This window comes from Seriola aureovittata, chromosome 8 (assembly GCF_021018895.1).
Source record: "Seriola aureovittata isolate HTS-2021-v1 ecotype China chromosome 8, ASM2101889v1, whole genome shotgun sequence".
In the NCBI taxonomy this organism is placed as follows: Eukaryota; Metazoa; Chordata; class Actinopteri; order Carangiformes; family Carangidae; genus Seriola; species Seriola aureovittata.
This window is the reverse complement of record NC_079371.1, coordinates 8,768,456-8,792,828: the sequence shown is the minus strand read 5'-3', so window position 1 is coordinate 8,792,828 and position 24,373 is coordinate 8,768,456. Positions and strand designations below refer to the sequence as shown.

General features: G+C 41.5%; 1 protein-coding gene across 3 annotated transcripts in view; it reads right to left on the bottom strand.

Annotated features, from left to right (window-relative positions):
• Positions 1-24,373, bottom strand: part of slit3 (slit homolog 3 (Drosophila)) — a 244,940-nt gene that overhangs the window by 76,243 nt on the left and 144,324 nt on the right. Inside the window, exons 1-2 of one of the 3 annotated variants that reach the window (XM_056383621.1) lie at positions 23,406-23,591; positions 23,005-23,076 (exon numbers count right to left, since the gene is read on the bottom strand). Coding sequence is in view for 1 of the 3 variants with exons in the window: in XM_056383620.1 (XP_056239595.1) it covers positions 23,005-23,076 (72 nt within the window). In the remaining 2 variants the exon portion in view is untranslated. Of the gene's footprint in view, positions 1-23,004; positions 23,077-23,265; positions 23,379-23,405; positions 23,592-24,373 lie in introns of those variants that run through there. The other 2 variants (XM_056383622.1, XM_056383620.1) reach the window with 2 other exon arrangements.

The following is a 24,373-nucleotide window of genomic DNA, read 5'->3' as shown; positions in this document are numbered from 1 at the left end:
TGATGTTATCATGTGTCTTTGCTGCAGCCTACACACTGAGGTCAAAGCCTTACTCGTCAATCTTCCCTCCCTCCCTCCCACACATACACACACACACACACGCGCGCGCACGCACGCACACACACACAAAAACGCACGCACGCACACACACGCACACACACACACACACACACCACACACACACACACACACACACACACACACACACACACACACACACACACACTGCAGAGGTCCAAACATCTGCTCTACTTTTAAGATGCTGGGTATTAAGCCGGGCATGAAAAATATCTTAAATAATAAATAAATACTCCAAAACAGCTTTTGATCATGAGGTTACCTTAGAGTTCGGTTACCTAGTATTTGACAGCATTGCTGTATTTAAGGCTCAGGACAGGAACAGAGAACAGGCGACATACAGAGAGTATGGTTCAGGTGACATAGGTTTCCTGGTTGTGTTCTCAACACAAAGAAAATAAATCTAGGGAGATACAGTTATTGACCCTGGAGAAATCAGAAAATGTCTGAGTTTATTTAGAGGAAAAACAAGGAGGAGTAGTTTCCATCTTCTTTGAAACTGCTGGCACATGGGCAAATATGGTAACCTGAAATCTGTGAGTTAAGTTTAGAAAGTTACATCGGCAGACCTTAATGTAATTTTAATGTTTTGATGTCACTACAGCCCAAAGCAAAGACCCAATTCCATCTGCTTTTCCCTGTTTACACAAAGTCTTTTAGCAGGTGTCATAAATGTAAAAAAAACATAAAGGTTAATGTGTAGGTTATTTTGTGAGATCTAACCAGTGATGTTCATCTATGAGTCCAGAAGACCATTCTTGTTTTTACAAGCAATATTCTGAATACTCTCTGTGACCTTAAGTTTTACCCCAACGCTTTGCTGACTGTTGTGTGTTTTCTGTCATACTGAAATTAAAACTCCACAGGGTGGCTTCATCGTTTAAGACGCTAACCTTAAGGTCAGACTTTTCATTAATGTGTCCATTACCAGCTGTTTGTCCTCTGAAAGTCCTTTTGAGTGAGACAGATGTGAATGTAAACTTCTGCAGATCTACGAAGAATAAAAATGAAGATATTTTTAATCTCTACATGTGTGCATGTGCATTTATGTTTGTCTGGTGGTTCAGTTCAGTTCTGTGTCTATTTGTGTGCAGCTCCACAAAGTCTAAGCTGCGACTGTGCGTGTCGAAATGTGTGTGTAATAAAGTGAATTTTCTATTAGTCTCTATTATGCTTAATCAGCCTTAACAGACACAGATCAATACACTGACAGAATGTGTGAATTACTACAGCCACTAAAACACTACACAACAACTTGTGCAACTTTATGACTGTGATTACAACCAATATTGACTTAACATTCAATACGATTATTCTCTCTCGTAATCACTAACATTAGTTATGGTCGGTGAGAAGGAGCAGAGTGAAAGGACAACGCTGACGACTGAATCACCAAACACAACGTAAAACAAATCATAAAATGTACCTTTATGTAACATGTTGGAGTGGTCATTTTAGTCTTTTGCACTTTCATTGTACATTCAATTTGTGATTATACTCACAGAGCATCCACTGATAATAACAAAATACTCTCTTAGGAAAATTTGCCCAGCTTTTGTGATACATGAGGAGCCAGTTGACAGAGGTGTTACCAATGTGTGAAGCAGAGGCTGAACTTCATCGCTTTCCTCGCTTCATTTCAATTCTCTGCAGTCGTCTTGGACTATTAGACTTTTTCCTGCACTGATGTCTCAGTTTAGATGGAACTCTGGAGCAAAAACCCTCTGGTGCACTTGGACCTACTCTTAAATCTCAAATCAATACTCCATTGTGGGCATGAAACCACAAACTGAAAGCGTAACAAAGCAATTTTATGACCCTACTTACAACCACATTGTTGCTACGATTTATCAAACTGACTCTAATAATTGCAACATTATACAGCAGCCTTTGATGTGACAAAACAAAGATCCCAGAAACACACACTGTTTTCATCAGGGTCTTACTAAATGACAACCATTAACGTTACAGTGACAATTTGTCTCAGTTTAACCTGGGAGCTGCTCTGCAAGCAAACTGTTTGCACCAGTTCCTCATCTACACTGATCAGCCACAACATCATAACCAGGTACTGGTTTCTGTGCTGTGGCTGATCGGTGCGGGACGGGTACATTTGTGTTTTCACTGGTTACAGTGACTCATGGTCAGGAATGACAGGTGTAATTAACCATCTTAACAATTGTTTAGAAAAGTGGCAGCTGGCCAGAGAATCTGGATTAATACCCAGTTACACAAGCATTTAAAATAATTCTTAATTAATAATCACACAAACACCACTATCAGTGGGTCTGCCTGCAGGGGTAAGGTAAATCTATGTGATTCTTTTGCATTGAGTTCAACTTCAGTAAAGTCCGACACGCAAAAGAACAGTGAGCTGTCTTGAAAGTTCTGACCTTTGCATCATCCATGTTTATCAACCAGTCCTCCAACCTAAAAACCATAAGTAGTTCGTCTCTATCCTCTGATACAACCCATAGAAATGTTTCCTGAATTTGCTTCCAGCTGGCGACAAGACATAAACCACAGATAAACTGCTAAAAATCACTGCTGAAAAATAAATAGCTTATTCTCTTATGATGTGACAGTGCTATAGTAAAGGGTTGGTTAGGTTTAGGCACAAATACAACTTGGTTAAGTTTAGAAAAAGATTGTGGTTTGGGTGAAAATAAGTACTTTGTTGTGATGTAACCATGACCCTAATAGTCATGGTTACAATTATAAATACATGGTTAAGGTTACAGAACGGTTTGAAACACGAAATGAACCTCCCATATTAAAGTCCAACATTTTGTCAATAGCATCATCCCCAACCTCCTCCCATAGTGGACTTTTTCTCTATATGAAGTCACCGGACTTCATCCGTTGCTCCGGTCATAATTACTACAGCCACAAGAGGGTTTAGTAACTTGTCCTGCGATAAACAAAGGAGATGTGGTTTGCAGACAGTTTTGAGACATTGATCAGTGGTGTAAATAAATCTTTTGAATAAACTGTGCAAATTCATGGCGCATCTCTTTATTGAATGAGATCCTGACACCAAAATGCCAGGACAACTATTCCGATTAACTATGGGTTTCATCTTAGAGGCTCACTAGTTAAATAATTGTTAGTTCTACCCCACAGTTGCTCTTCACTGTGCCCCTTCCTGGTTTGACCGGGCCTTTACAGATAACTTTAGGGCTAATTGGCAAATTCAGTAGACCAATACAGTGCATTGTATCCAATCATTTTATGTTTTAAAGTTTCACAACTAACTTTATCTTGTAAAAACTCCCCTTCTCATCCTCTGCCTCACTGTAAATCAACTCATGGTTATTGTAGCAGCTGTGTAATGAGTTCATAACCTTCTCTGGAGGTTGTTAAATCCTGTGGTGGGAAATTGTTCACTTATGTTGGATTAGATGAAGAAAAAAGCAGAGAAAGGATAGAACACAGCATTAATGAATAAATGAACATGAATTTAGTGCTGTCACTTTGTACTGGTTGCATACTGTTAAAAACGTGTATCATTATTAATGTTAACTTTGCAACACCTACAGCTAATCTCCTGTATTCAATACATCATGTATAAAACATATTGGAACGCCATTCAATATCAATAGCTAAAATAAAATGCAAAGGAAAGGTTACTGTTGTTGTTATTAATGATATCAAGTAAAATCAAGCTAACATGCCTGTTTCTAAATTGAATCTTTTCAGGGCCCAAATTGGAATTCCTGTGCCATGACTGGAAAAATATTGATTGGAAAGATTAAATGCAAAATGTTATTTGTCAGAAAATAAAATGGGGCTGAACAGCAAATGGGGAGGGCAGGTTAAAGCAGGTATAAATTGTATCAAAGAGAAATGCTGATTGTCATTCAAAGCATATGAAGCCAGTGAAAACATCGATTTTGCAGAAGTGCGGTTTTAAACAGGTTTAAAATCATCAAATGACTTCGAAGATCCCTGAGTTTCCTGTGCAGCATTTTGTTACTCGCTCAGAACAACAACGTTTAAGTGTGAAATGGCACAAACCGAAACCTCTTCTGGAAGCATGTGATGATCATTCTCATAAAGTTGCAGTAATCCTAATCACTTTCCAGCAATTACTTGTCAGTTAAACAAGTGACTGTGGAGGAAAATGTAAACGTGCTGTCTGTGATGTCAGGTGTTTGACAACTTGTAATTGAGTTTTGCCACTGCTGCCATCTCTGGCAGCCAGACTATTGGGGCAAAGGTGGACTTGACACGCGAGCCGCTTTACTGTAGCTACCATAGCAGAGATACGTCAATCAAGCTCCTTTCAATATTGTCTTAATGAAATGATAATTTAAACAGTTACCACTGAGACACAAAGTATAATAAGTGACATTGGCCTGATTAGCCTATAGAGTTAGTAGCTTAGTAGCTTACCTTAGCAAAAATATTGGAAACAGTGAGAAACAGCTTTTTTCTTGGCTACAGTAGCTCCCTAGAGTCTTCTCATCACTGTGAAGTTGTTGGGCAACCAGCCGATACTCTAGGAGGTTACTGCTCCTGGCCAAGAAATAATCTGACCCATACCTGCCCTATTACTGCAACTTTTAGACTTCACTTTGTGTGTTGATTAAACAAACAAGACACACCATGTTACTTAGCCTAAAGCTGAGATTTAGGGATGCTAGTTTGTTGATTATGCTACTTGTGGAACAGTTTCCAGTCGCTGTGCTAAGCTACATTAGCGGGCTTCCAGACTGATACTAATCTCTTCATCTAACTCCCTGAAAGAAAGCGGATACATGTATTTCCCAAAATGTCAATGACTATTCATGTAGGGGCCAAACTTCAGTGTGAAACTGAACTAACTCGCATAACAACAGCATAACGCATTTCTTCTTCTCAGCACTCAACCAAGGTGGTAGTTGCATATACAAAATATACCATTTGTTGCACAATGTAAAATGGAAGAGCTTTCATAAACTGGCTATAGGTGAATAACTGTTGCATATATTAATCAGCGGTACTAAGTAGACAAGTAATTATTAGCAACATTACAGATCATTACTACTTTATAATTTACCCTTAATGCTAACATAGTTCTGATAGGAATTTATTTCTCTGAGAGCTTTCCCACACAGATGCTGAAAAGGGGCCAACTATGGAAAGGCCTGAAAGAGTCTTTGAGTTGTGTGAAGAGCCCTCAGCATCTTCCCCGGGGCCTCATTACAACTTTAGGAGAGGAGGCAAAAGGAAACGCACGGACACTTCACTCCTTCAATCACTCCTTTGTTTAACCCCTTCACACCTTAACATTTACGCTCTCACTAGAGCGAGAGGGCAACTAGGAGAGCCCCCGAAATGTGTGTCACTCTCTCAGTCAAAGCGGTAACACGAGCATTTAACCTATTCACTCTTTCTATTCACTCCTTCACCACTAGAGACATGGGGGAGGGGAGACACCTTTCTATAGGAGACTTGGAGATAAGCAAGTATGTGTGTGTGCTTGTATGCGTGTGCTTGTGTGTATATGTTGGGGGCAGGAGAGCTGTATTCTGTCTCGCTGAGTCAGACAGTGAGACTCACCCACCCTTGGAGTAATCAGTCATCCGAGAGTCACATAGTGGCGCAGCCCAATGCCGTGCTTCTGTACACGCAGGTGTGTGTGTGTGTGTGTGTGTGTGTGTGTGTGTGTGTGTGTGTGTGTCTGTTGGAGGGTGTAGGTGCGTGTGTTAGTAGGTATGTTCGGTGGGCAAGGACAAACAAAGGGTTTTCAAGGATGTAACTTTGTGTGAATGAAAGCTTGAGTTTACAAGTGTATGTGTCTGTTAGTGTGTACGTGTGTGTGTTTGTGTGTGTGTGTGTGTGTGTGTGTGTGTGTGAATGTGTGGGAGGTTGGTGAGGCTATGAGACAGAGAAAGAATACGCGAATGAATGTGCCTGTCCTTCATTCAGTGTGTGTCTCTTTTGATCAGGAGATTTCAGCTTGTAAGTTGAAGTGATTTTTGACCCTGTTGACTTTAACACTGAGCTATAAAGGTCTATGAGGTCTGCACACAGGCTTTAAGGGCCTTTAGGTAGAAGAGTTAAGGGCTTTTAGTGGTTGAATTGTCTCATATTTGAACTTTCCCACGGGGTTTAATGCCTGCTTTAATGCTTTACCCTGGCAGCCTCGTGTTAAATCGTCTATGAGTGAGTGCGTTTTGTTTGCGTGTATGTGTGTGTGAATTTTTGTGCTCCTTTCTGAGCTGTTCCATACATATATGTGTGTATGAGGGTGTGTGTGATCGGGCTGGTTTAATAAACTCTCAAGTGTTTGTACAACGAAAGTCGCGTAATTTACTCCTCTCATCTCCGAGAAAATTGGCATTTCCAGAGGGTTGCCGTTGGAAACCACCCTGGGAAAGCTCAACTGTTTACAACCAAAACCGAAAAACACACTAAAAGATTGAGATAATCAGTAGTTAAAGTATTTTCTGACGAAATCTTTTGCCGTGCCTCATTTAAAATGATATTTATGACATAGTGAGCATATGATTTATCATTTTACTTTTCTCCCTCACAGAAACAATTTCATGAGTGAAACCTCGACATTCTACAATTTGGTCTCTTATTCTTCTGCTGAAAATATGGCTGCACCAATGGAGGCAAGTAAAGGTTTCTGTATTGGCGCTTCAGTTAAATGAATAATGGCTGTTTGCATTGTTTCTCACTGAGACCAGTATGCTGAGCGCTGCAAGCTTTTCAAGACTGCCTGAAGGACAATGAAAGAAACTATATCCAGCAAAATGCCAAGAGTTAGATAGATTCAAACTTGAAACACAAAGGTGTCTCTGTGAAACATTGACGCTCTTTGAAGCGGGGTGTAGATGAAAGCCTGACTGTGGAGTAAAGTTACAAAAGCTAAAACCACAGTCTGATGAGATTTTAATCAAATTAACTGACACTAAGTAAACAGGGATGCATACAGCCTCTTGGTTTGGCAGGAGGCTGTGTATGTATATGAGAGGGAGGGAGAGAGGGAGGGCGAGAGAGAGAGAGAGAGAGAGAGAGATTGGGGAAAAGGGTGACAACAGACAAAAAGAGAGATGTACATAACAATCTCCTGATGAGACCATTACACCTTAAACGAGAATAAATTAGACTGCAGATTGCCTCTCTGCTTTGACTCTCCTTTCTCTTGCTGTCCTCTTATCTTCTCTCAATTGTCTTTTAGCTCTGCTTGATTTCCACCTTAAATCGCTTTTCTCTCTCTCTCTCTCTCTCTCTCCTCCTCCTCCTCCTCCACTCGCTTCATCACCCTCTCTCCTCCTCCTTCCTGTCCTGCCGCACAGTGGGATGTGATGAATTGTGTGTGGGTCAGACTGCCGGCACCGAGCTCTTCCGATATCTGACGCTGTCCCCGACTCTGCATAAGCTCTCTGTTACCCACCTCCTCCCTCTGTGTGAGCCGTCTGCTACCGACTTAATGTGTTACCTGCACGGCTGTTTAGGTTTGTTGGCACCCCCCCCTCCACTGCAGCATGGTCTGAGTTGAGCTTTAGTTGATACTCCCGCCTTCGTTTATCTGCTCTTTATTACAGAAGAAGGAAAGAAGCTTTTGACAGAGCACAAACTCGTGTTAGAACATTTCGGCCAAGATGACATACAACTCTGTACATTACACATATAATACTCTATATCTATCTTTATGAATCCGTGAGAATGGACATTACAGTTTCATCTTTGGCCTGCTATTGTGTGGTGGAAGCTGGCAGTAGGGTCAGCCGATATGATGGTGGTTACACAAGAGGCCACAAAATTTGCCAACCAAGATTTTGTTCATTCACATTGATTATGGGATGGCTAGGCTTTTATAATTATTAGAAAGAGTGCATTATGGTCCTATATGCCTATGTGCCTACAAAGCAAAGGAGGCTATAATAAGATATCACTTCCAGTTTGAAATTTCCACTCTCCAAAACGTCAAAGAAATGGCAGTTAACTGTGGAAGTCAAGAGAAGATCTGGAAGCCCAAGAAGTGCGTTCTGTCTGGGCTACAGGCAAAGTAAAAGCTCCATATGACTGCGAAGGACCTACAGGAAGATTTACCCTCTGGTGGAAACATGTGCTGCGGACAGATGAAGTTAAAATTGGCCACAATCACCAAAAGGTGTATTTGGAGGATAAAAGGAGCAGCATTTTATCAAAAAAGCACCTTGTCAACCATTTAGTAAAGTGTTCATATTATTCACTGAGTTTGTGTAGCAGACAGTGCCACAGGAAACATTACATTTATATTCAGTGAAAAATATCAGCAAAACCAAAGCGTAGCTCCACACAATGCCGCAATTACTGTTAAGTTTTTGTATTTCTATTTTTTTCAGTTCATGAAATAAAAAGTAACAGTTCAGCAGCACTTGAAGAAATTGCCAAAATGGCCTAAAATAGAAAACACATGTGGTTAAAACGTTTTTGGACATATCAACTCAAAGTATTTCCACACCAAAGAAAACTAAAGTGTGTGTGGGCACACACACAGTATTAATGGGGCACACAGTAGGCTTTTAGTTAGAAGTAGTTAGCAGAAAATGAAAATAAAGAATCAAACTGTAGAAAATATTTTGTGCTCAGTGGTGGAAAATCCCCCAGAGAGCCTTGTCATCAATTTTAGACAGAATCAAAAGATGACGTGTAACTCTATCCTACATTTGTAACAGTGTCGGTGCAGTTTATGATCTCTTTGGCTGTTACTCTCAAAGCTGTTCTAATCGCTGTCACTACTCCCTCCCGCCTCTATCCAACGGCTGTATATCAGTCTTTCTCTTCACTTTCTTCCCTTCCTCTCTCACTCTGCGTGACATGTCTCTTCCCTCTTTATCACCTCCACCTCCTTTCCTTTCACATCTTTTCTCTCCCACTCTCTCTATCTTTTTTTTTTTTCCTCCTCCAACCCCTCTGACCCTTCCTCCTCGTGCCTCTCTCCAAACCAGCAAACTCTGAAGTGCTTTATCATTATTCCAGTGGAAACAGTCGACTGTCAGTTTCTCTTTATCTCTTTTTTTTAGGCCCTGCTTCTCCTTACCCCACCCCCACCCCCCCTGTGTTCTCACCACAACTACTTTCTCTAAATCCCAAACAAATATATCTAAAACCACTGTCATTATTACAAAGACAGTAGTTACCTTACACATTTATCTCAGCTGTTCTCCCCAGGAATATTTTTCTTCTCCTCTCTCTCTCCCTCCCTCTTTCCTCACTAACCCTTCCAGCAATTTTTACACAGTAGTTTCTAAACTTTTATTTTTCTGCTTGCGACTGACCCTCCCTCTAATTTTCTCTTTGACCCTCCATCTTGTTTTCTGTCTCTCTGGCTTTTTCTCTCTCTTTCCCACACTTCCTCATCCCTCTCTCTTTCTCTCCCTCGCTCTTTAAGGTCAGGCCCTCTGTTTTTGCCAGGGCGCTGGTTGTTGCCAGGGTGTGATGGCTCTGCTGAGCCCGCTGACTCAAACAGAAGCCAAAAGGCCAGCCAAACCAAAATCACTGAACAGCAGAAAGCTGCACTGCTCTGTTCTCTTCTGACCCCTACGTGCACACACGCACGGGCAGATACACATGTCCGTACACACATACAGGACGATGTGGTCGAACGTATAGGGAGCACACATGGACAAGTATTGACAAAGGCACTTAAAAGCAAGCTTCCACTGAAAGTGAATTTGGTTTCTCAGAGACCTTCATAGTATGCACTTACATCCAGACACACGCGCACACACACACACACACACACACACACACACACACACACACACACACACACACACACACACACACACACAGCCTTTGTGTTACTAAAATTAAGGTTCAAGAAAGGTTTGTTTCAGGGGCTTCGATCCAGCGCCCACGCGTCGGGGATATAAGACAGATCTGGATGCAGGACGCGACCACAGGAATGCAATCGTTACTGGGGGTGGCTCAGGCTGGCCACACACCAACTGCACTGGGGATTGTCTGACATGTAGGGGAAGCACACACGCACAAACACACGCACACGAACACGCATGCGCTCACACGGCCGACACAGAGTTTTCTCAACCCCCGAACCCTTGTTTAAGTTTGACAGTTGTACTGGACAACTGCACAAACAACTACCCTACCTGGCATCATCGTGAGTCTGTGAGCTTAAATTACACGTCAAGCAAATGTAGTGCACACATCTACACACACAAAACTGTGGGTATTTCAACATACTAATTATTATTAGGGCAAACAGACAACTCTTTGTCTTTTCTACATATTTCTTCACAATAATAGAAGACAACAGAAACTTAACAGCAAATCTAGCTTTCGGTTGGACCCATATTGTCTTGATGGTTGTTAAATTCTGCTGTTTTTATTCTGTCAGCAGCTGCAGTGAGGGGAAACTCAGTCTCCCATAAATGGATTTGTAAAAACTTTGATTGCTGTGGTTTAAGATGCATTTTGAGAAACATTTTTTCTGACTTTTTTTTACTCTTTTACATACGATTGAATGACTGAGATACTGACAATGAGCTGAAGGAATGACATAGGCTTTACATTCATGTGGAAACTATGAAAGGTTTGTTTACACTGATTTCGAAAAACCATTGCAATCTAAGTTTTCATACGTATGATTTGGGTTATTCACTAAGAAACAAAAAATAATGTGTTTTTTTTTTTCTTTTTCTAACCTTTATACAGAGCATCTGATTTCACTTAATATCCCTCAGTGACTTTCGTCAAAGCATAGAAACATTGAAGGAATAAATGATAAACTAATGATTTTACTTTCACAATGCAGCATATAAATATGTTGCACATGGATAGATGTAGATTTTAGATAATTTAGGCAGACGAAGGTGGTTTTATTTGAAGGATCATATCTGTTTGAGTCCAAGTTATTGGTTGACATTTTATATACTCCTCCTCTCACATGTTTTTTTATGACATTTTATGCACCGCCCGGTACATGATGAGGTCACCACTAAAGGTTATCGATTTTCTAGAATATAAAAGGGAAAAATTATTGATATAATACACAAGAAAGGACATTTTTAGACTTGAAAATATTGAATTTAATGACTACATCTCTATTATTTCTGTCTCTGATTTGATTTATTTCAGTTTATGCCTGTATAAGAAGAGTCTCTTGTTCATCTCAATTTTGTATATTGAATTTTCATCATTCTCATGTAGCGTGCACAGCTGGCCAAGTGTAAGCAATTTAATGTGGCAGTAAACTACTTTGTGAACTTTGTAAACTACTCGTGTGTCTATGAGATTACTTTCTTATTACAGTGAAGTTGGAAACATCATTAAAAAGTAATGGTAACATTCATTCCCATTCCACCACTTCTTTTTTTTTTTTTTAAGTCTATTTTTAATCTTTAGCATGTAGCAAAAAAATAAATAGTTTGAGGAGTAAGGGAGGCCTGATGGAAGTGAGGCTAAGAAGTCGACAGTTCAGTGGGTGGAAATACAATCGACTGCCTCCAGCTTACAAGCTTGATACACGTCATTCTATTTTTCTTGCTGTTCTTCTCCCTTGATATAGAAAAGGTTACTCTGGTCTCAGTGCTCGGTTGAATGATCACTGAACTCACTCCAATAGATGATGTCAGAGTCTAGTTTGACGCCTATTGGCTCACATAGAGTTTTAAATCACTTTCATTCCCGCAGCAGCAGATTTTGTAATCACGCTAAAAAAGAGATGAAAGAGGAAAAGGCGAGAGGAGGAGAAAGGCGAAGAACAGAGTGACGGGAATAAGAGAGGAGGGGAGAAGCACAGAAGGGATGTAAGCAAGGAGAAGTGAGAGCTACCTGGACAAAGAGGTAACTAGTGCAGCTGAAAAAACTGGTAAAAAAGCTAAAAGACAAGAGGGACGACACTTTAGATAAAGAAGAGAGGAGTGAAATGTGTGTGTGTTTGAGAGAGAGAGAGAGGGAGAGAGAGAGAGTTACAGGCTGAGTGAAAGTCACCTTGCAGAGCTACAGTGCACTGAGCAACTCTGTCCATCTCCCCTTATGAATTATGACTGTCACACACATGCACACACTTTCCCCATCCTCTCCATCTCTCTCGCTCTGTCGTCTCCTCGCTCTCTCAGCGGCACACCCTCATCCAGAAAGCTGTGCTTCACGGAGAAAAGCAATCATAAAATATGCAGCTGTTCCACTGCTCTTTAAAGTCCTTTCAGACCCGCGGACTCTTCCCCTGTATGTGGGCATGTCATGTAACAGCAGTGTGAGTCCTCTCTTTCTACTCTTCTAACCATGTCGCTCTTCTCTTTCTCCACCTGTCCCTCTTTGTCACACGCTGACTTCCTGTCTGCCCTGGTCACCATCTCAGCTTCTTAAAAAATTGAATTTGTTTGAATTCGGTGGACAAAATCGCCATGAAATCTGACTGGCTTCTCATTCACTCTTGCTGTCTTTCAAGCTCAATCCTTCCCTGCCCCCCCCCCCCTGTCATTTTTCTGTGGTATCAGCAGAAAGGTGGGCCATCCTGCAGGAGGGAATCAAATAAGGCTACATCAGACAGTCTTCCCTCTTTTTTTTTTTTTTTTTTGCTTTTTTCTAAAACATCACCTTTATCTGTACGTGCAAAAGATGCTATTAGCAAAGGCTTTGCTCTCAACTAAGACTTTCATCTGTAGCACATTTGCTTTTTTTATGCTTCTAAGTAGTCTCAACACGAATCTGCAGAATATGTCTGTGGTTTCTGCACTGAACTCTCAAAGGCATTTTAATCTATGTAGATTGAAAAAGCGATGAACTAATGACATGTAGCATATTGTATTTCTACTGTGCTTCAAACAGCCTTTTTTATCATCAAGGAAATAGTTGAAAACATTATTATAACATGCCACAATGATTGGTATTCAGCTAAAAATAAAATTCCAGTAAGTAACCACGTAACAATTGGTTTTCTGGACAAAGGACACTTCAATGGGTTGTGATTGCTGATGGACACTTATTGGCTTTTTCAGGAACTGCGTGGGAGGACATGAGATTTCTGAAGGTATTGAATGTATTGAGCCTGAATACACACGAAGGCAATAAGTGGCTTCAGAAATCCATAATGGTAATGTACAAACGCTGTCATAAAGTCACAACCCATATTTGAACATGTCACTCCACGAAGAAGAAAGTTTGGCTCTGATGGAGGAGTGACGTCTGCGGTTATAAAGTCATTGTCATGTCACTGGCCGAGGAAACAGCTAGTGGTGGAGCTCTTAGTTTTAAAGACAACTTCACTTTGAATTGAAGCAGAATCTGAAAGTGGAACACAGAGTATATTACCATCACTTTGACAAATAAACTGCTTTCAGATATGAAAACTCACCCACTTTTCATTTTCTGACTGAGATATAGAGACCCCTTTTGAAAAATGAAACTGATTAATTCTATTTATATCTGAAAATGATCAAGTACTTATCATCTATTTTCATTAATCTTCATTGTCAGCAGAGAAAAAAAAAAAAAAAAAAAAAACTCAAGTTGAAAGATCATTGAACGAAAACCACATCTAATTTAACTGGTTGAGAACTGGCCTGTGCATAATTATTAATTAATCAGCTTCATATTAGCTTGACACCACTGCTCTCCACTACTCATGGAGTTCTTACAGGCATACACACACCACCCACACATTAACACACACACACACACACACACACACACAAATACAACCACCGCTGATGTGTTCGTGTGTGTGTGTGTGTGTGCGCGCGGCTGTGTACGTGCGTGCTTCCCTGCCAGAACCATTTGTGAATTTTTGATGGTGTATGCATGCATTTATTAAAACACTTGGGCATGTTTTTCCTCTCTGTGTGTGTGAGTGTGTGTGTGTGTGTGTGTGCGTGCGTATGTGTGCGTATGGGTGCCCTTTCCCCAGCTCATTGGGATGCAAGGCGTGAGCCAGTCGGGTGAGAGCTGTCCAGACTAGCTTTGGAGTCATTAGCGCGCTCGTTAGTCCAGTTATGTTAAATCTAAATTACCATTCATCATCACACAGGGACCCATCATTTATTCTGATGTGGCCTGGCAGACACATGCACTAACTGGATTAACTCATTCAAAGACACACTTGCTAAAACACAGTGGAATTCCAAATTAGGTGTTAGCTATTTGGTAAGTGTTTTCAAATAGATTATATACTATTGATTGAGACATTGCAGGGCATTAGTAATGATTGGTCGGCCCTTGTGAATGCAATCAATCTGCAAACGCTGCCCTACTACAGACAAATGCAACTGGACGGAGAATAATAAATTAAGATAAGGTCTACAGAACCAATTTTGACGAAGTGTTCAATTAAAGCTCGACTGGAAGCTAAAGGTTATAGAAATTAGCTTATAGGTTAGTGGCTAAAAATTCCAAGACCACAAAGGAAGACTGAATATACTGCTGTAGTTAATATGTGGTTAATGTAGTTAATCAAACAAGGCAAATTAAAGACACATAAGTATAACGTCATATTTTGGGGATGAAAGGAAGTTTTTCCTGCTGCTCTGCATTGATCCCCATTGATACATTAGAAGACAATAATATATGGAAAGACTTCGGGGTGCAGTGTAGGAAGGCTGGCCTGCGTTCAACACTGGCACTCAGTATCAAATTAGCTCTCACTGAGTAAAAAACACACTCACGCACGCTGACACACACAGTCATTAGTCGCTACAGGAGGAATGCCTACCATCTGCGCTGACGTGATTGCAGAGACGAGGAATTCTCGGGAATCGAACCAACAAAGTGGATCGAGCGGCTCCTCTGCCAAATATAAAGACTGTGTTTATCACATAATTACATTTCCACTTCTGCTGTGTTTATTGGCCCTACACGTTTGAGCACATACAGCTCTGACCATCAAAGGCTTTCAAAAAAAAAAAAAAAAAAAAGTGGAATCAAAGTGTTAGCGGGAGAGCCGACTGCGGGGTTGTTGAGTTTAACATTGATGGTGCTCTTCTCAATCATGCATTAAAGGAAAGTCATGTTTCAGTTTCCCTCGGTGCGTTTGTGGCGACATCACAGCTTCGGCCATCCAAATGCGAAGATGCAAATATTAGGAAGAAAATGGACTTTGTATTTGTTGTCTTTATTAATTAGAGTAAATTTCTCAGTTGCGCATTAATGGGACAATTGTGTTTATTAACTGTAATCAGGACTTGCAGCTCTGGGTCCTGACCTTTGTAATGGATACAGATACCAAAGGCCGCCAGTGTTGTTGCCCTCAATAATCAGCCGATGGGATTCACTTCAAAATGACAAAATGTGTTTATAAACTCCAGCAGCACCAAATCTGAAGCCTTCAAAAGCTTGTACTGAGATGAAAAGGGCTGTCAACTAATTAAGATGAATCTTTTTGTTTAATGTCAACACTTCCAAGTTCACTGTCATGCATCAATAACAATCGTCATTAGGAAAATCACTTGTTTAGAAATATTGTGCAGCTGTAATTGATTCTGATAGGTGTTTAATGACAAATATGATAAGGCCACCGTGGCCTGCAGCCTGTTTGTGATTCTAAGTGAAAGATAATGGGTCAAGCTCGGGTCCGTCTCTGTGTGTGTAGATGACAGAAAGAAGATTTCATTGTTGTTTTTGATCTTTAAAAAGGAACTTCAGCGTCCCATCATCAAGCCGGCGTGGACACCTTTGATGCGACAGCTGTTTTCATATAACGTAATCAATGCTACTAATTCCTGGAAGAGCATCACAGAGCACAGGCTGAGGTTTGTCCATGAACTGACTTGTCTGATGAAACAAAGGAACAACACTGGATTAGGCAGCTTGTGTTGTTGCCATTTTTTTTTTTTTTTTTGAAGGGGTCTGCTTGCCGTACAGAAGGAGCTGTCAGCTTTAACACGGTTTCAGATCTGTAAAAATGATCTTTCCCTAATATTACCGAAGCGTTTTAGTTGCCAAAGCCTTACACTCACCAAATGTTTAGTTTTCTAACAGAAGCCATAATTTGAGATTGGTGAAATGTTTTGGTTGCTGTCATTGGATGTTAAAAGATGTCACTGAAATATTTTACACACTTGTCCATTGTCAAGATTCTTGTCAGGTGATAGGATTTGAATTATAAGTCTTAGGAGTTAAAGAGCTAAAAAAAAAAATAACACGCAAGTACTTTTCTTGTATTTCATTTTCAGTCTGTGACCGAATGCAAACTCCAGTCTTTTCTCCTCTACATAAAGGGCAAACTAAATCCTGTGCTGGCGCCGGACGCTGAGCATACACGTGAATTGTGCACTGCAGAATCACAGAAGATGAATGTAATTCTAAGAGATACTAGTCTGATCAGTCACACCTTTCAGTTGGATCTCACAGCAGAGCAGAAACCCTGCGAAAGGGCACCTTTGATGCTTGATGCTAAGAGATACTGCATGAGAATGTTTTCTTCAGTTCCCCACAGTGTGTGGCATTAAATTCCACTACGTGGTTTGAAATTGCAAACAGCAAATGACAAATGTTGGCTGTGTTCGTCTGTCAATGAATCAATATGGTGCATCCACTATAGTGGCTTATGTTTCAAAACGGTAACCTTTGAACACCTCTGTGATATAAAGTCTCTGGTCTTGGCCTGTTGATCTTTATCCCTGCTGTGCACCGTGCACCCGGCGACCACCAGGCACATTCTTGTTTCTGCCTGTTTCTACGGCTCCCAACAAAGCTGTAACTTTCTGCCTCTATCAAAACGTAGATGTTCTAGAGAGCAGGTGGGCTAAAGTATTTCAGTGAAATATGTGAACTCATTATTTTGGCCACAAAAGTGACTCCTGGCAGGTGATATTTTGTTAGCATATGAGCCAAGCCAAAAAAAGTTAATTTCAGAAAGCGACTGGCAACTGCCGCCAAAAAGACTCCAAGACTGTAATCTTCAGGCAGTGGAAGCTCACCTAAAATCACCAGAGCATGCTAATTTCCTTTTTTAATTTTTCACCACGTCAGAACTGGAGTTTATCTTCATTACAGGCCAGTGCAAAAATGACTGGACGGATATTAAGGAGGGAGAAGAGGCGATCTGGAGCAGAGGTCAACTTGGACTCAAAGCCACACGATGACAACGGTTTATAACAGGTTGTATTCAGGCCTAAATTCAGATTCAGTGCGTGACTTTGAGACTAACAGGTGAGTGTTCGACTGAAACTAGTTAGCCAAGTTTTCTTTTTATGCACCGACGACAATCACTGTTTGACATTCAGCTTTTGTTCTCTCTAATCGCAACATTAAAAACATGAGCAGAAGTTATGAGCACTTCAGGCAAGAAAGAACAACTTGAGGTAAAACGTATATTTATATGCAATTAAAGAATATCACTCAAACTTTCAACTGAAATAAATCATATGCTGCATTTTTTATCTGCATTTCAAGCAGAGCCATTAAAACTAAAGGATCCAGAAAATCAACACATCAGCTACCCAGTCGGGGACTCCATCCTCACTTTGAGAAACGCTGTTCTGAGTCTATCTGACAGTCTTGGTGGTCTGGAAACAACAAAGGGCCAAATTGAGTCAGTCAGTCAGACATTTGTTCCATCAATAATTAATGCTTCCCTGCTCCCTCCCTCTGATCCTTTCAATCTATTTTCAATCACTGTTCTCTTTTTTTTTTTTTTTTTACCCGCTAACGTCACATCAGTGTTTCTTCCTGCTTTTCTGTCTCTTATTTCATCTCTTTTACACCTTTGTGTCCTACTTTCCTTGCTCCTTGTCTCATTTTCTATCTGCAACAAATTACAAGTTTTCATCTGCCTCCGTTGTCCACTCTTGTTTATATCTGTCTCATATCTGTCTGTTTTATGCAACCGTCTACTGCTCTGGTGTCTTTCTCCTCCTCTTTTCCTTCTCTCTCTCCCTGCCTTTTATCTTTCCTCTTCTCCACCTATATCTCTTTATCTTCTGCCTCCGTCTGCCTCCATATTTCTGGATTTCCCTCCTTCTCTTGCTGTCTCTCCCTCTGTATCGCCTGCTTTCTCCCTCCCTCTCCTTAGGTCCAACTGCAGATGAATAAATGATGTCCAGGAAACAGGCTGCTTTTACAACACCGATACCACACTCTTTCCTTTCTTTCCCTCCCCTCAAATCCCTCCTTCTCCCCTTTTCCATTTTGTGAACACCCTCCACCCATGAAACATCTCTGGTCTCTTGCCTCTTCTGGCAAAAAAAAAAAAGAAAAAAAAGAAGAGAAGATATGGTAGTAACTGCAGTCCTTTTGGGTCTAAATAAATCATAGCCCAGCACTGCCTTGCTTTTACAACACTGATCATCCACTTTCATCCTGGCAGCCATGAAAGAGAGAGCAGAGGGAAGAGGAAGCGAGAGAAAGAGACTATCTAAGGACATATGAGTAAAGGGAGCAGATATCAAAGGAAATGGTGAATGTAAGTGTCTTTGGTAATTTCCGTCTTTCTTCCTAAACCTCTTCGGGAAGCGAAACTCTTCTGTCACACCGAGTCATAAAGATTAACAGCAATTCAAACGGGTTTACCCTGAACTTCACGGAAAGTGTTCATTTCTTCAAAAAATAGAAATGAATTCTTTGTCAAGCGCCCGTGAATCAACGGGAAGACTTTCAGGCATTTCACTTCAGTGTGACCAGTATACATTTTATTTAATACGTTCCTGAGTGATGCTTTAGGACACGTGAAGGCGCTCTAATGGTGGAAAATTTTTTTCAAATTAGGAATTCCTAGTAAATATCAATCTATCTCAGTTTGTCCAACAAAGATAAATGATTATTCCTTTTCACCGCACTGATACACACACACAAAATCTTTCATTGTGTTATGTGTCAGATATTTTATACAGTCCTTTTAAATTTGTCATCATTTTAACATGTTGTCTAATTTAATAACAAAAAAACACCCCATCACTCCCCTTTATTTCCAGAACAATTACAACAAGATTAATAAAACTAACAAACTATAAATCCATTTAGCGTTTTCAAAATGAGCCCGACGCCCCAATATTCAGCTTTGACTTGTCAATGCTGCTGCTGCGAAACATATTAAGCAGCTCAGATAAAACCTAGTCTACCAAGAAACAGCGGCTAATTAAAAATGACTAGATTAATTAATGTGGAGATTCGTTAGTGGCACACACACAGCGACGTGCTTCTTTCAATTAGCACGACACACACAAATGGCGGAAACGCACATGCATGCACACATGTATCCATTTGCCTGCCAGCCTACATGCAATCTCCAACCAGTCATGTGGAAATATGTAAAAGTACATTCACACACACACACACACACATGCAGACAGACATCTTTTGGAGTTATCTTGATCTTAAACCTCCATCAGGCATTAGCTGTTGCACACACACGCACACACACACACACACACACACACAACACACACACACACACACACACACACACACACACACACACACACACAGATGTATAGATGGACACAAAGGCACACAGGAGAACACACAAGGTTATTGGCAGACACACACACACACACGCATGTCCAGCCACAGCGGAAACACATGGACTTTTATATTTGTGAGGACCCGCACTGACTTAATTCAGTTGCCAGCTGCAAGTCTAACCTCTATCACACAGCTACATGCTTAATCCCAGTTATCATCCTAACTAAAGCTTCACCAAACGATTATTTTCATGAATTCATTTGTTGATTATTCATTTACTTAACTGATTAACTGTCGATAAAATGTCTGAAAATACCAGTGAATTCCCACGGACCAAAGCAACATTTTATCAGACCAACAGTCAAACACTTAAAGTTAAACTTATATTGATAGAGAGACATGACCACTGATTGACTCATCATTTCAATACTAACCCCACCTTTGAGTCAAACCTAAGAATTCTAACCTAAACCCCAAAACCAAATCTTCACCCTCAAACATGAGCGACACTTTTGAAAAAATGTTCTCCTTACATAAGCCTAAAACAGAAACCAGAACTCAAACACACACACATTCATGTACAACAGTTTGTGTGCACAGGTGTGCACACACAAAAACACCTACCTGATGGTGCAGTCACATGACCTCCGATCACTGTTACCTCTGTCGTCCCATTTTTTGCTATGGTCATGAAAATGAACCCCAAAGAACTGAACAGATGGGTCTGCGTCTGTGTTTTGTGTGCAATGTGTGTGTCCGCATATGTGTGAATACGCATATACATCTGTGCGCGAGCATGCGTGCACGTGTGTGTTTTAAGATGCTCGAAATGAAGATCAGTCCTGCGGCAGAATTGCTTACTGTCATTCATGCCCTTTGCACACGTGCACATGCGCGTGCGCACAAACACACACAAACAGACAGACAGACAGACACACAAACACACACTCACACCTGCCTTTATTAAAACGTCACATTCACTGAATATACTGTGTGCTGTCATGCTGTCTGCCGTGAATGGGAACGGCTGCGCATTTACAGTGAATTGTAAATCCTGCCGAGCACTCAGCTGTCAGAGTCTTATGAATTGCTAATATGTTGTATCTCGCGCTGCCGATCCCCCTCTATCTGCCCCCTATCACTCCCATTGTGAGCTGAGCAAAAAAGGGTGGCTGGCGAATCAAAAAAAAGCTAACTTTGCTAAAAGGAAATAAAACCTAGAAAGGGAGACACGAAAAAATCAAATAAAATGTTAAAAAGACAAAAAATATCTATAATACCTTCTTGATGCAAAACATTTAAAATTTGTAGTAAAAAGTGATCCACAGTGTAAGCTGCCATGCACTGACCGTTTTCCACTGTGTCGTCTGCTCTCTTTAATCATTCATGTGAAGACATCAGGCAGCACCACACTGCACCACCAACACTCACATCTACAGCAGGATACTCATCAAGATGTATGTGATGCTGTTGGGAGCGTCAATGAGCTTTTACATCACAAATACCTGTGTGCTACTGTATAAAATCAGGCTGAAATTGTTTTCAGTACTGTCCTTGATCCCATTCAAAAAGAAGAAGAAGAACGATTTCAAGAAATTTAGTAAAATAAAATTATACATTTTACACAGAGGTCCTTGGTTTCAATAAGTAGGATGTAGTTTTTACTACATGTGTACATGTGAGAAAACAAAAGAACACATGTAGCCTGAACACAGCTCTGGTTTGTATGCTCTCTGGTTTTTTAATAGTCTGTCTCCCACAATGTTTCTTGGTATAGTAGATCTTTATGTGATAATGAGACAGATTTCTTCCAGAGGCAACCAATTAGAGTTATATTATTCATTTAGACTGCTTAACTGATGCAAAAAGCATCTGATTATCATCACAATGTTTTCAAACCATTATAGTCAGCAACTTCGAATTTCCACTCTAACACTGTATTACAACTATCATGAGTCTGTTCTTCTGGGTCTCACTCAATGAACCTAAGCTACGTCCACTTGTACTGCTCGACCAGCATTTGTACAACGCTGTAAATGGGGACGGGGACACCGGCAGTTGGGACAGCGATGTCAACCTTCTCTTCCTCTTATTCTGCTCTCCTTCTTTCTCATCATTTTTTCCTCTCCTCTGCTGTCTCTTCTTATCTCCTGTTCTCCCTCAGTCTGTCTTTGTCCTTTCTCTGTCCTGCCTCTCTCATTTGTGATACAGTTTTACCCTCTGATAAACATATTCAGCAACATTACAACTAACCTTTTCACCTCTCAGCACCACACAGCAGAATATGACTGCATTGCCAACAACCCTGCAGACAAATGAACCAATGCTTTTGCCTACCAAAGAAAAAAAAAAAAAAATCCATTAACCTTTTTCTTTCTGCTTTTTCACTGTAACCTTCATGTACTGGATTTGATCACAAAAATGTTGGGGAAGTATATTCATAGACAGCTGAGTTGAGGCTAAGATGCACAATGCACAATGAAGCATAACATCTGCCTCTGTGCAAGAACAAATGCACACGCCACAGATACACATAAACACACATATTCGTGCACAATGACCCGCACACGCATACAAGTGTAGGGAAGGTAGACACCTTTCCCAGCACAGCCCAGCATCGCACAGTTGCCAGTCACACCTCTGAGCATAGTGACAAATGAGCAGCTCTAAGAATGTGGACAGATCAGACACACACACACACACACACACACACACACACACACACACACACACACACACACAACACACACACACACACACTCAACTACACACACACAATCACATACACAGCTGGAAGCAAACACACTGGAGTATTAACGTGTTTCTATATGCAGAGGGAATCACCCACATGCATTAACACACATGGTGCAGAGAAAATGCAAACCACAGCAGGTGGCAGATGCACTTTTTTTCCCTCCTCACTCTGTGTGCGTGCGTGCATGCGTGCGTGAATGCGTGCGTGTGTGCGTCAGTGTATTGTAAGTCAAGGACGACACATTTGCTGGTGAGTGAACAGGTACACTACGCTTCATCTTTGCAAGCAATGCACACAAGTACTTAGATGTACACCTCAGCATGCACACATACACACACACACACACAGACACACACACACACACACACACACACACACACACAGGGACATCGCTAAAGATAATTCACACAGAGAAACATGGAAAGAAACTACCTGCACTCAACAACAGCATCTTGAAGTTGAAGCTTTTCTTGTATTCAAGACAAACAGCAGATGTGTATGACGAGAAAGATAGAAAGATAAGATAGAAAAGTAGATCAAGTGGAAAGAATGAGGGATGACATGCAAGTAAGAGAGGAAAAGAAGGGAGAGGAGAGGAGAGGAGAGCGGAGAGAAAGAAAAGGGAAGCACAAAAGGACGAAGAAAAAGAATAACAGAAAACAAAGCTGATAGCGAGAGGAGGAGAGCGCAGGACAGATTCCTGCTTCACAGACAGCACATGAAAAGAGGGAGAGAGGAGAAGAGGGGACTGATGAGAGGAGGAGGCAGAGGAGGAGGAGAGAGATGGAGGAGTCAGAGTGAGAGAACCAGGGTTTTTCTCTACTTACAGAATCTCCAGATCGCGCAGCGCTCGGAAAGCTCCATCTTCGATGCAGCTGATGTGGTTGCTGTCCAGTTGCCTGCACCATGCACACAAACACACACGCAGACAAACACACACACACACACACACACACACACAGATGAGAGACAGAGATAGGAGAGAGTCAGGCGCAAGTCGTCAGGGTCCGCTCAGCTGGGGGAGGGACTAACAAAAGATGGGTTGCGTGAATGAGAGTGTGCCCGTGGGGGTGTGTGTGAGGTGATACCTCAGTGGTGGGCTTTAGGTAGCAGGTAGGAGGCACCGGCATTAACTCTGTCTCCCACACACACTGACACACACACAGACAAACACTCTAGGGATACCCAGTCCAGACGATAGCGCACAAGCTAAGGTTAAGTCTCTCACCTCAGCAGTGATATGGCCAGCCCTGAGGAGAGGAGGAGAGGAAAAGGAGAACGCGAGAGAGGAGACCGGTGCGCTGAAGTGGCCTGTCTGGCGTCAGCCTATCACCTCCCTCCCTTGCCGTACGCCCAGCGTACACTGGCCACCGGGAGAGAGAGGGACGAGAGAGGTAGACCCAGTGAGGAAGAGAGCGAGCGAGCCGTAGCTACTAAAGCCCACCCTGCTTGTCTGTTCTGTAAATATTAATTGCATTTTCTCCTCTCCCACCCCTCCTCTCCCATCCTCCTCCTCCTCCCCATGTCCTCTTTTATTCTTTTTTTTCTCTCTCTGTAGTGAAAGAGGGAGTAATTTCATTACATTAGGCCAGCCAATCCATTAAGGGCCTTTTACCGGCTCTGTCACTGAAACAATTTCATTAAAAGGAAAGCCTCCGTAAATCAACCTACAGTCACGACTCTGCCTCTCTTTCCCCTTCTCCTTTCTTCCTCTCTCTCTCTCTACCTCCATACTCTTCTCTCTCTCGCTCTCTCTCTCCCTATCTCTCTCTCTATACCTCCCCCTCCTCCCTGGCTTGCTTGTAGTCTTGTTCACCGGACTCCCAGATGCACCCTGTACCCCTCCGTCATCCATCCTTTGCTTTTACTTTAATTTGCTCAGCTCTAGGTATTCAAGCCCCCTCCTTGCCGCCATCCATCCCTCCATCCATGAACCCAACAACCCTGAAACCTTCGCTCCTCCCTCCCTCCCTCCTTCTTTCTCATCCATCCATCCCTCTGTCCCTCCTCCCCCTCTCTTCTTCTGCGGAGGAGCAGATGAATGTATTGCAGACGGAAAGATACAAAGGGCAGACATTTAAAAGTATCTTCTGGTTTTTTCCTCTTGTAACTCAACCAGGAAGGATGAGTGGCATTTAGCTTGTCTCACACACACACACACACACACACACACACACACACACACGTGGACATGTA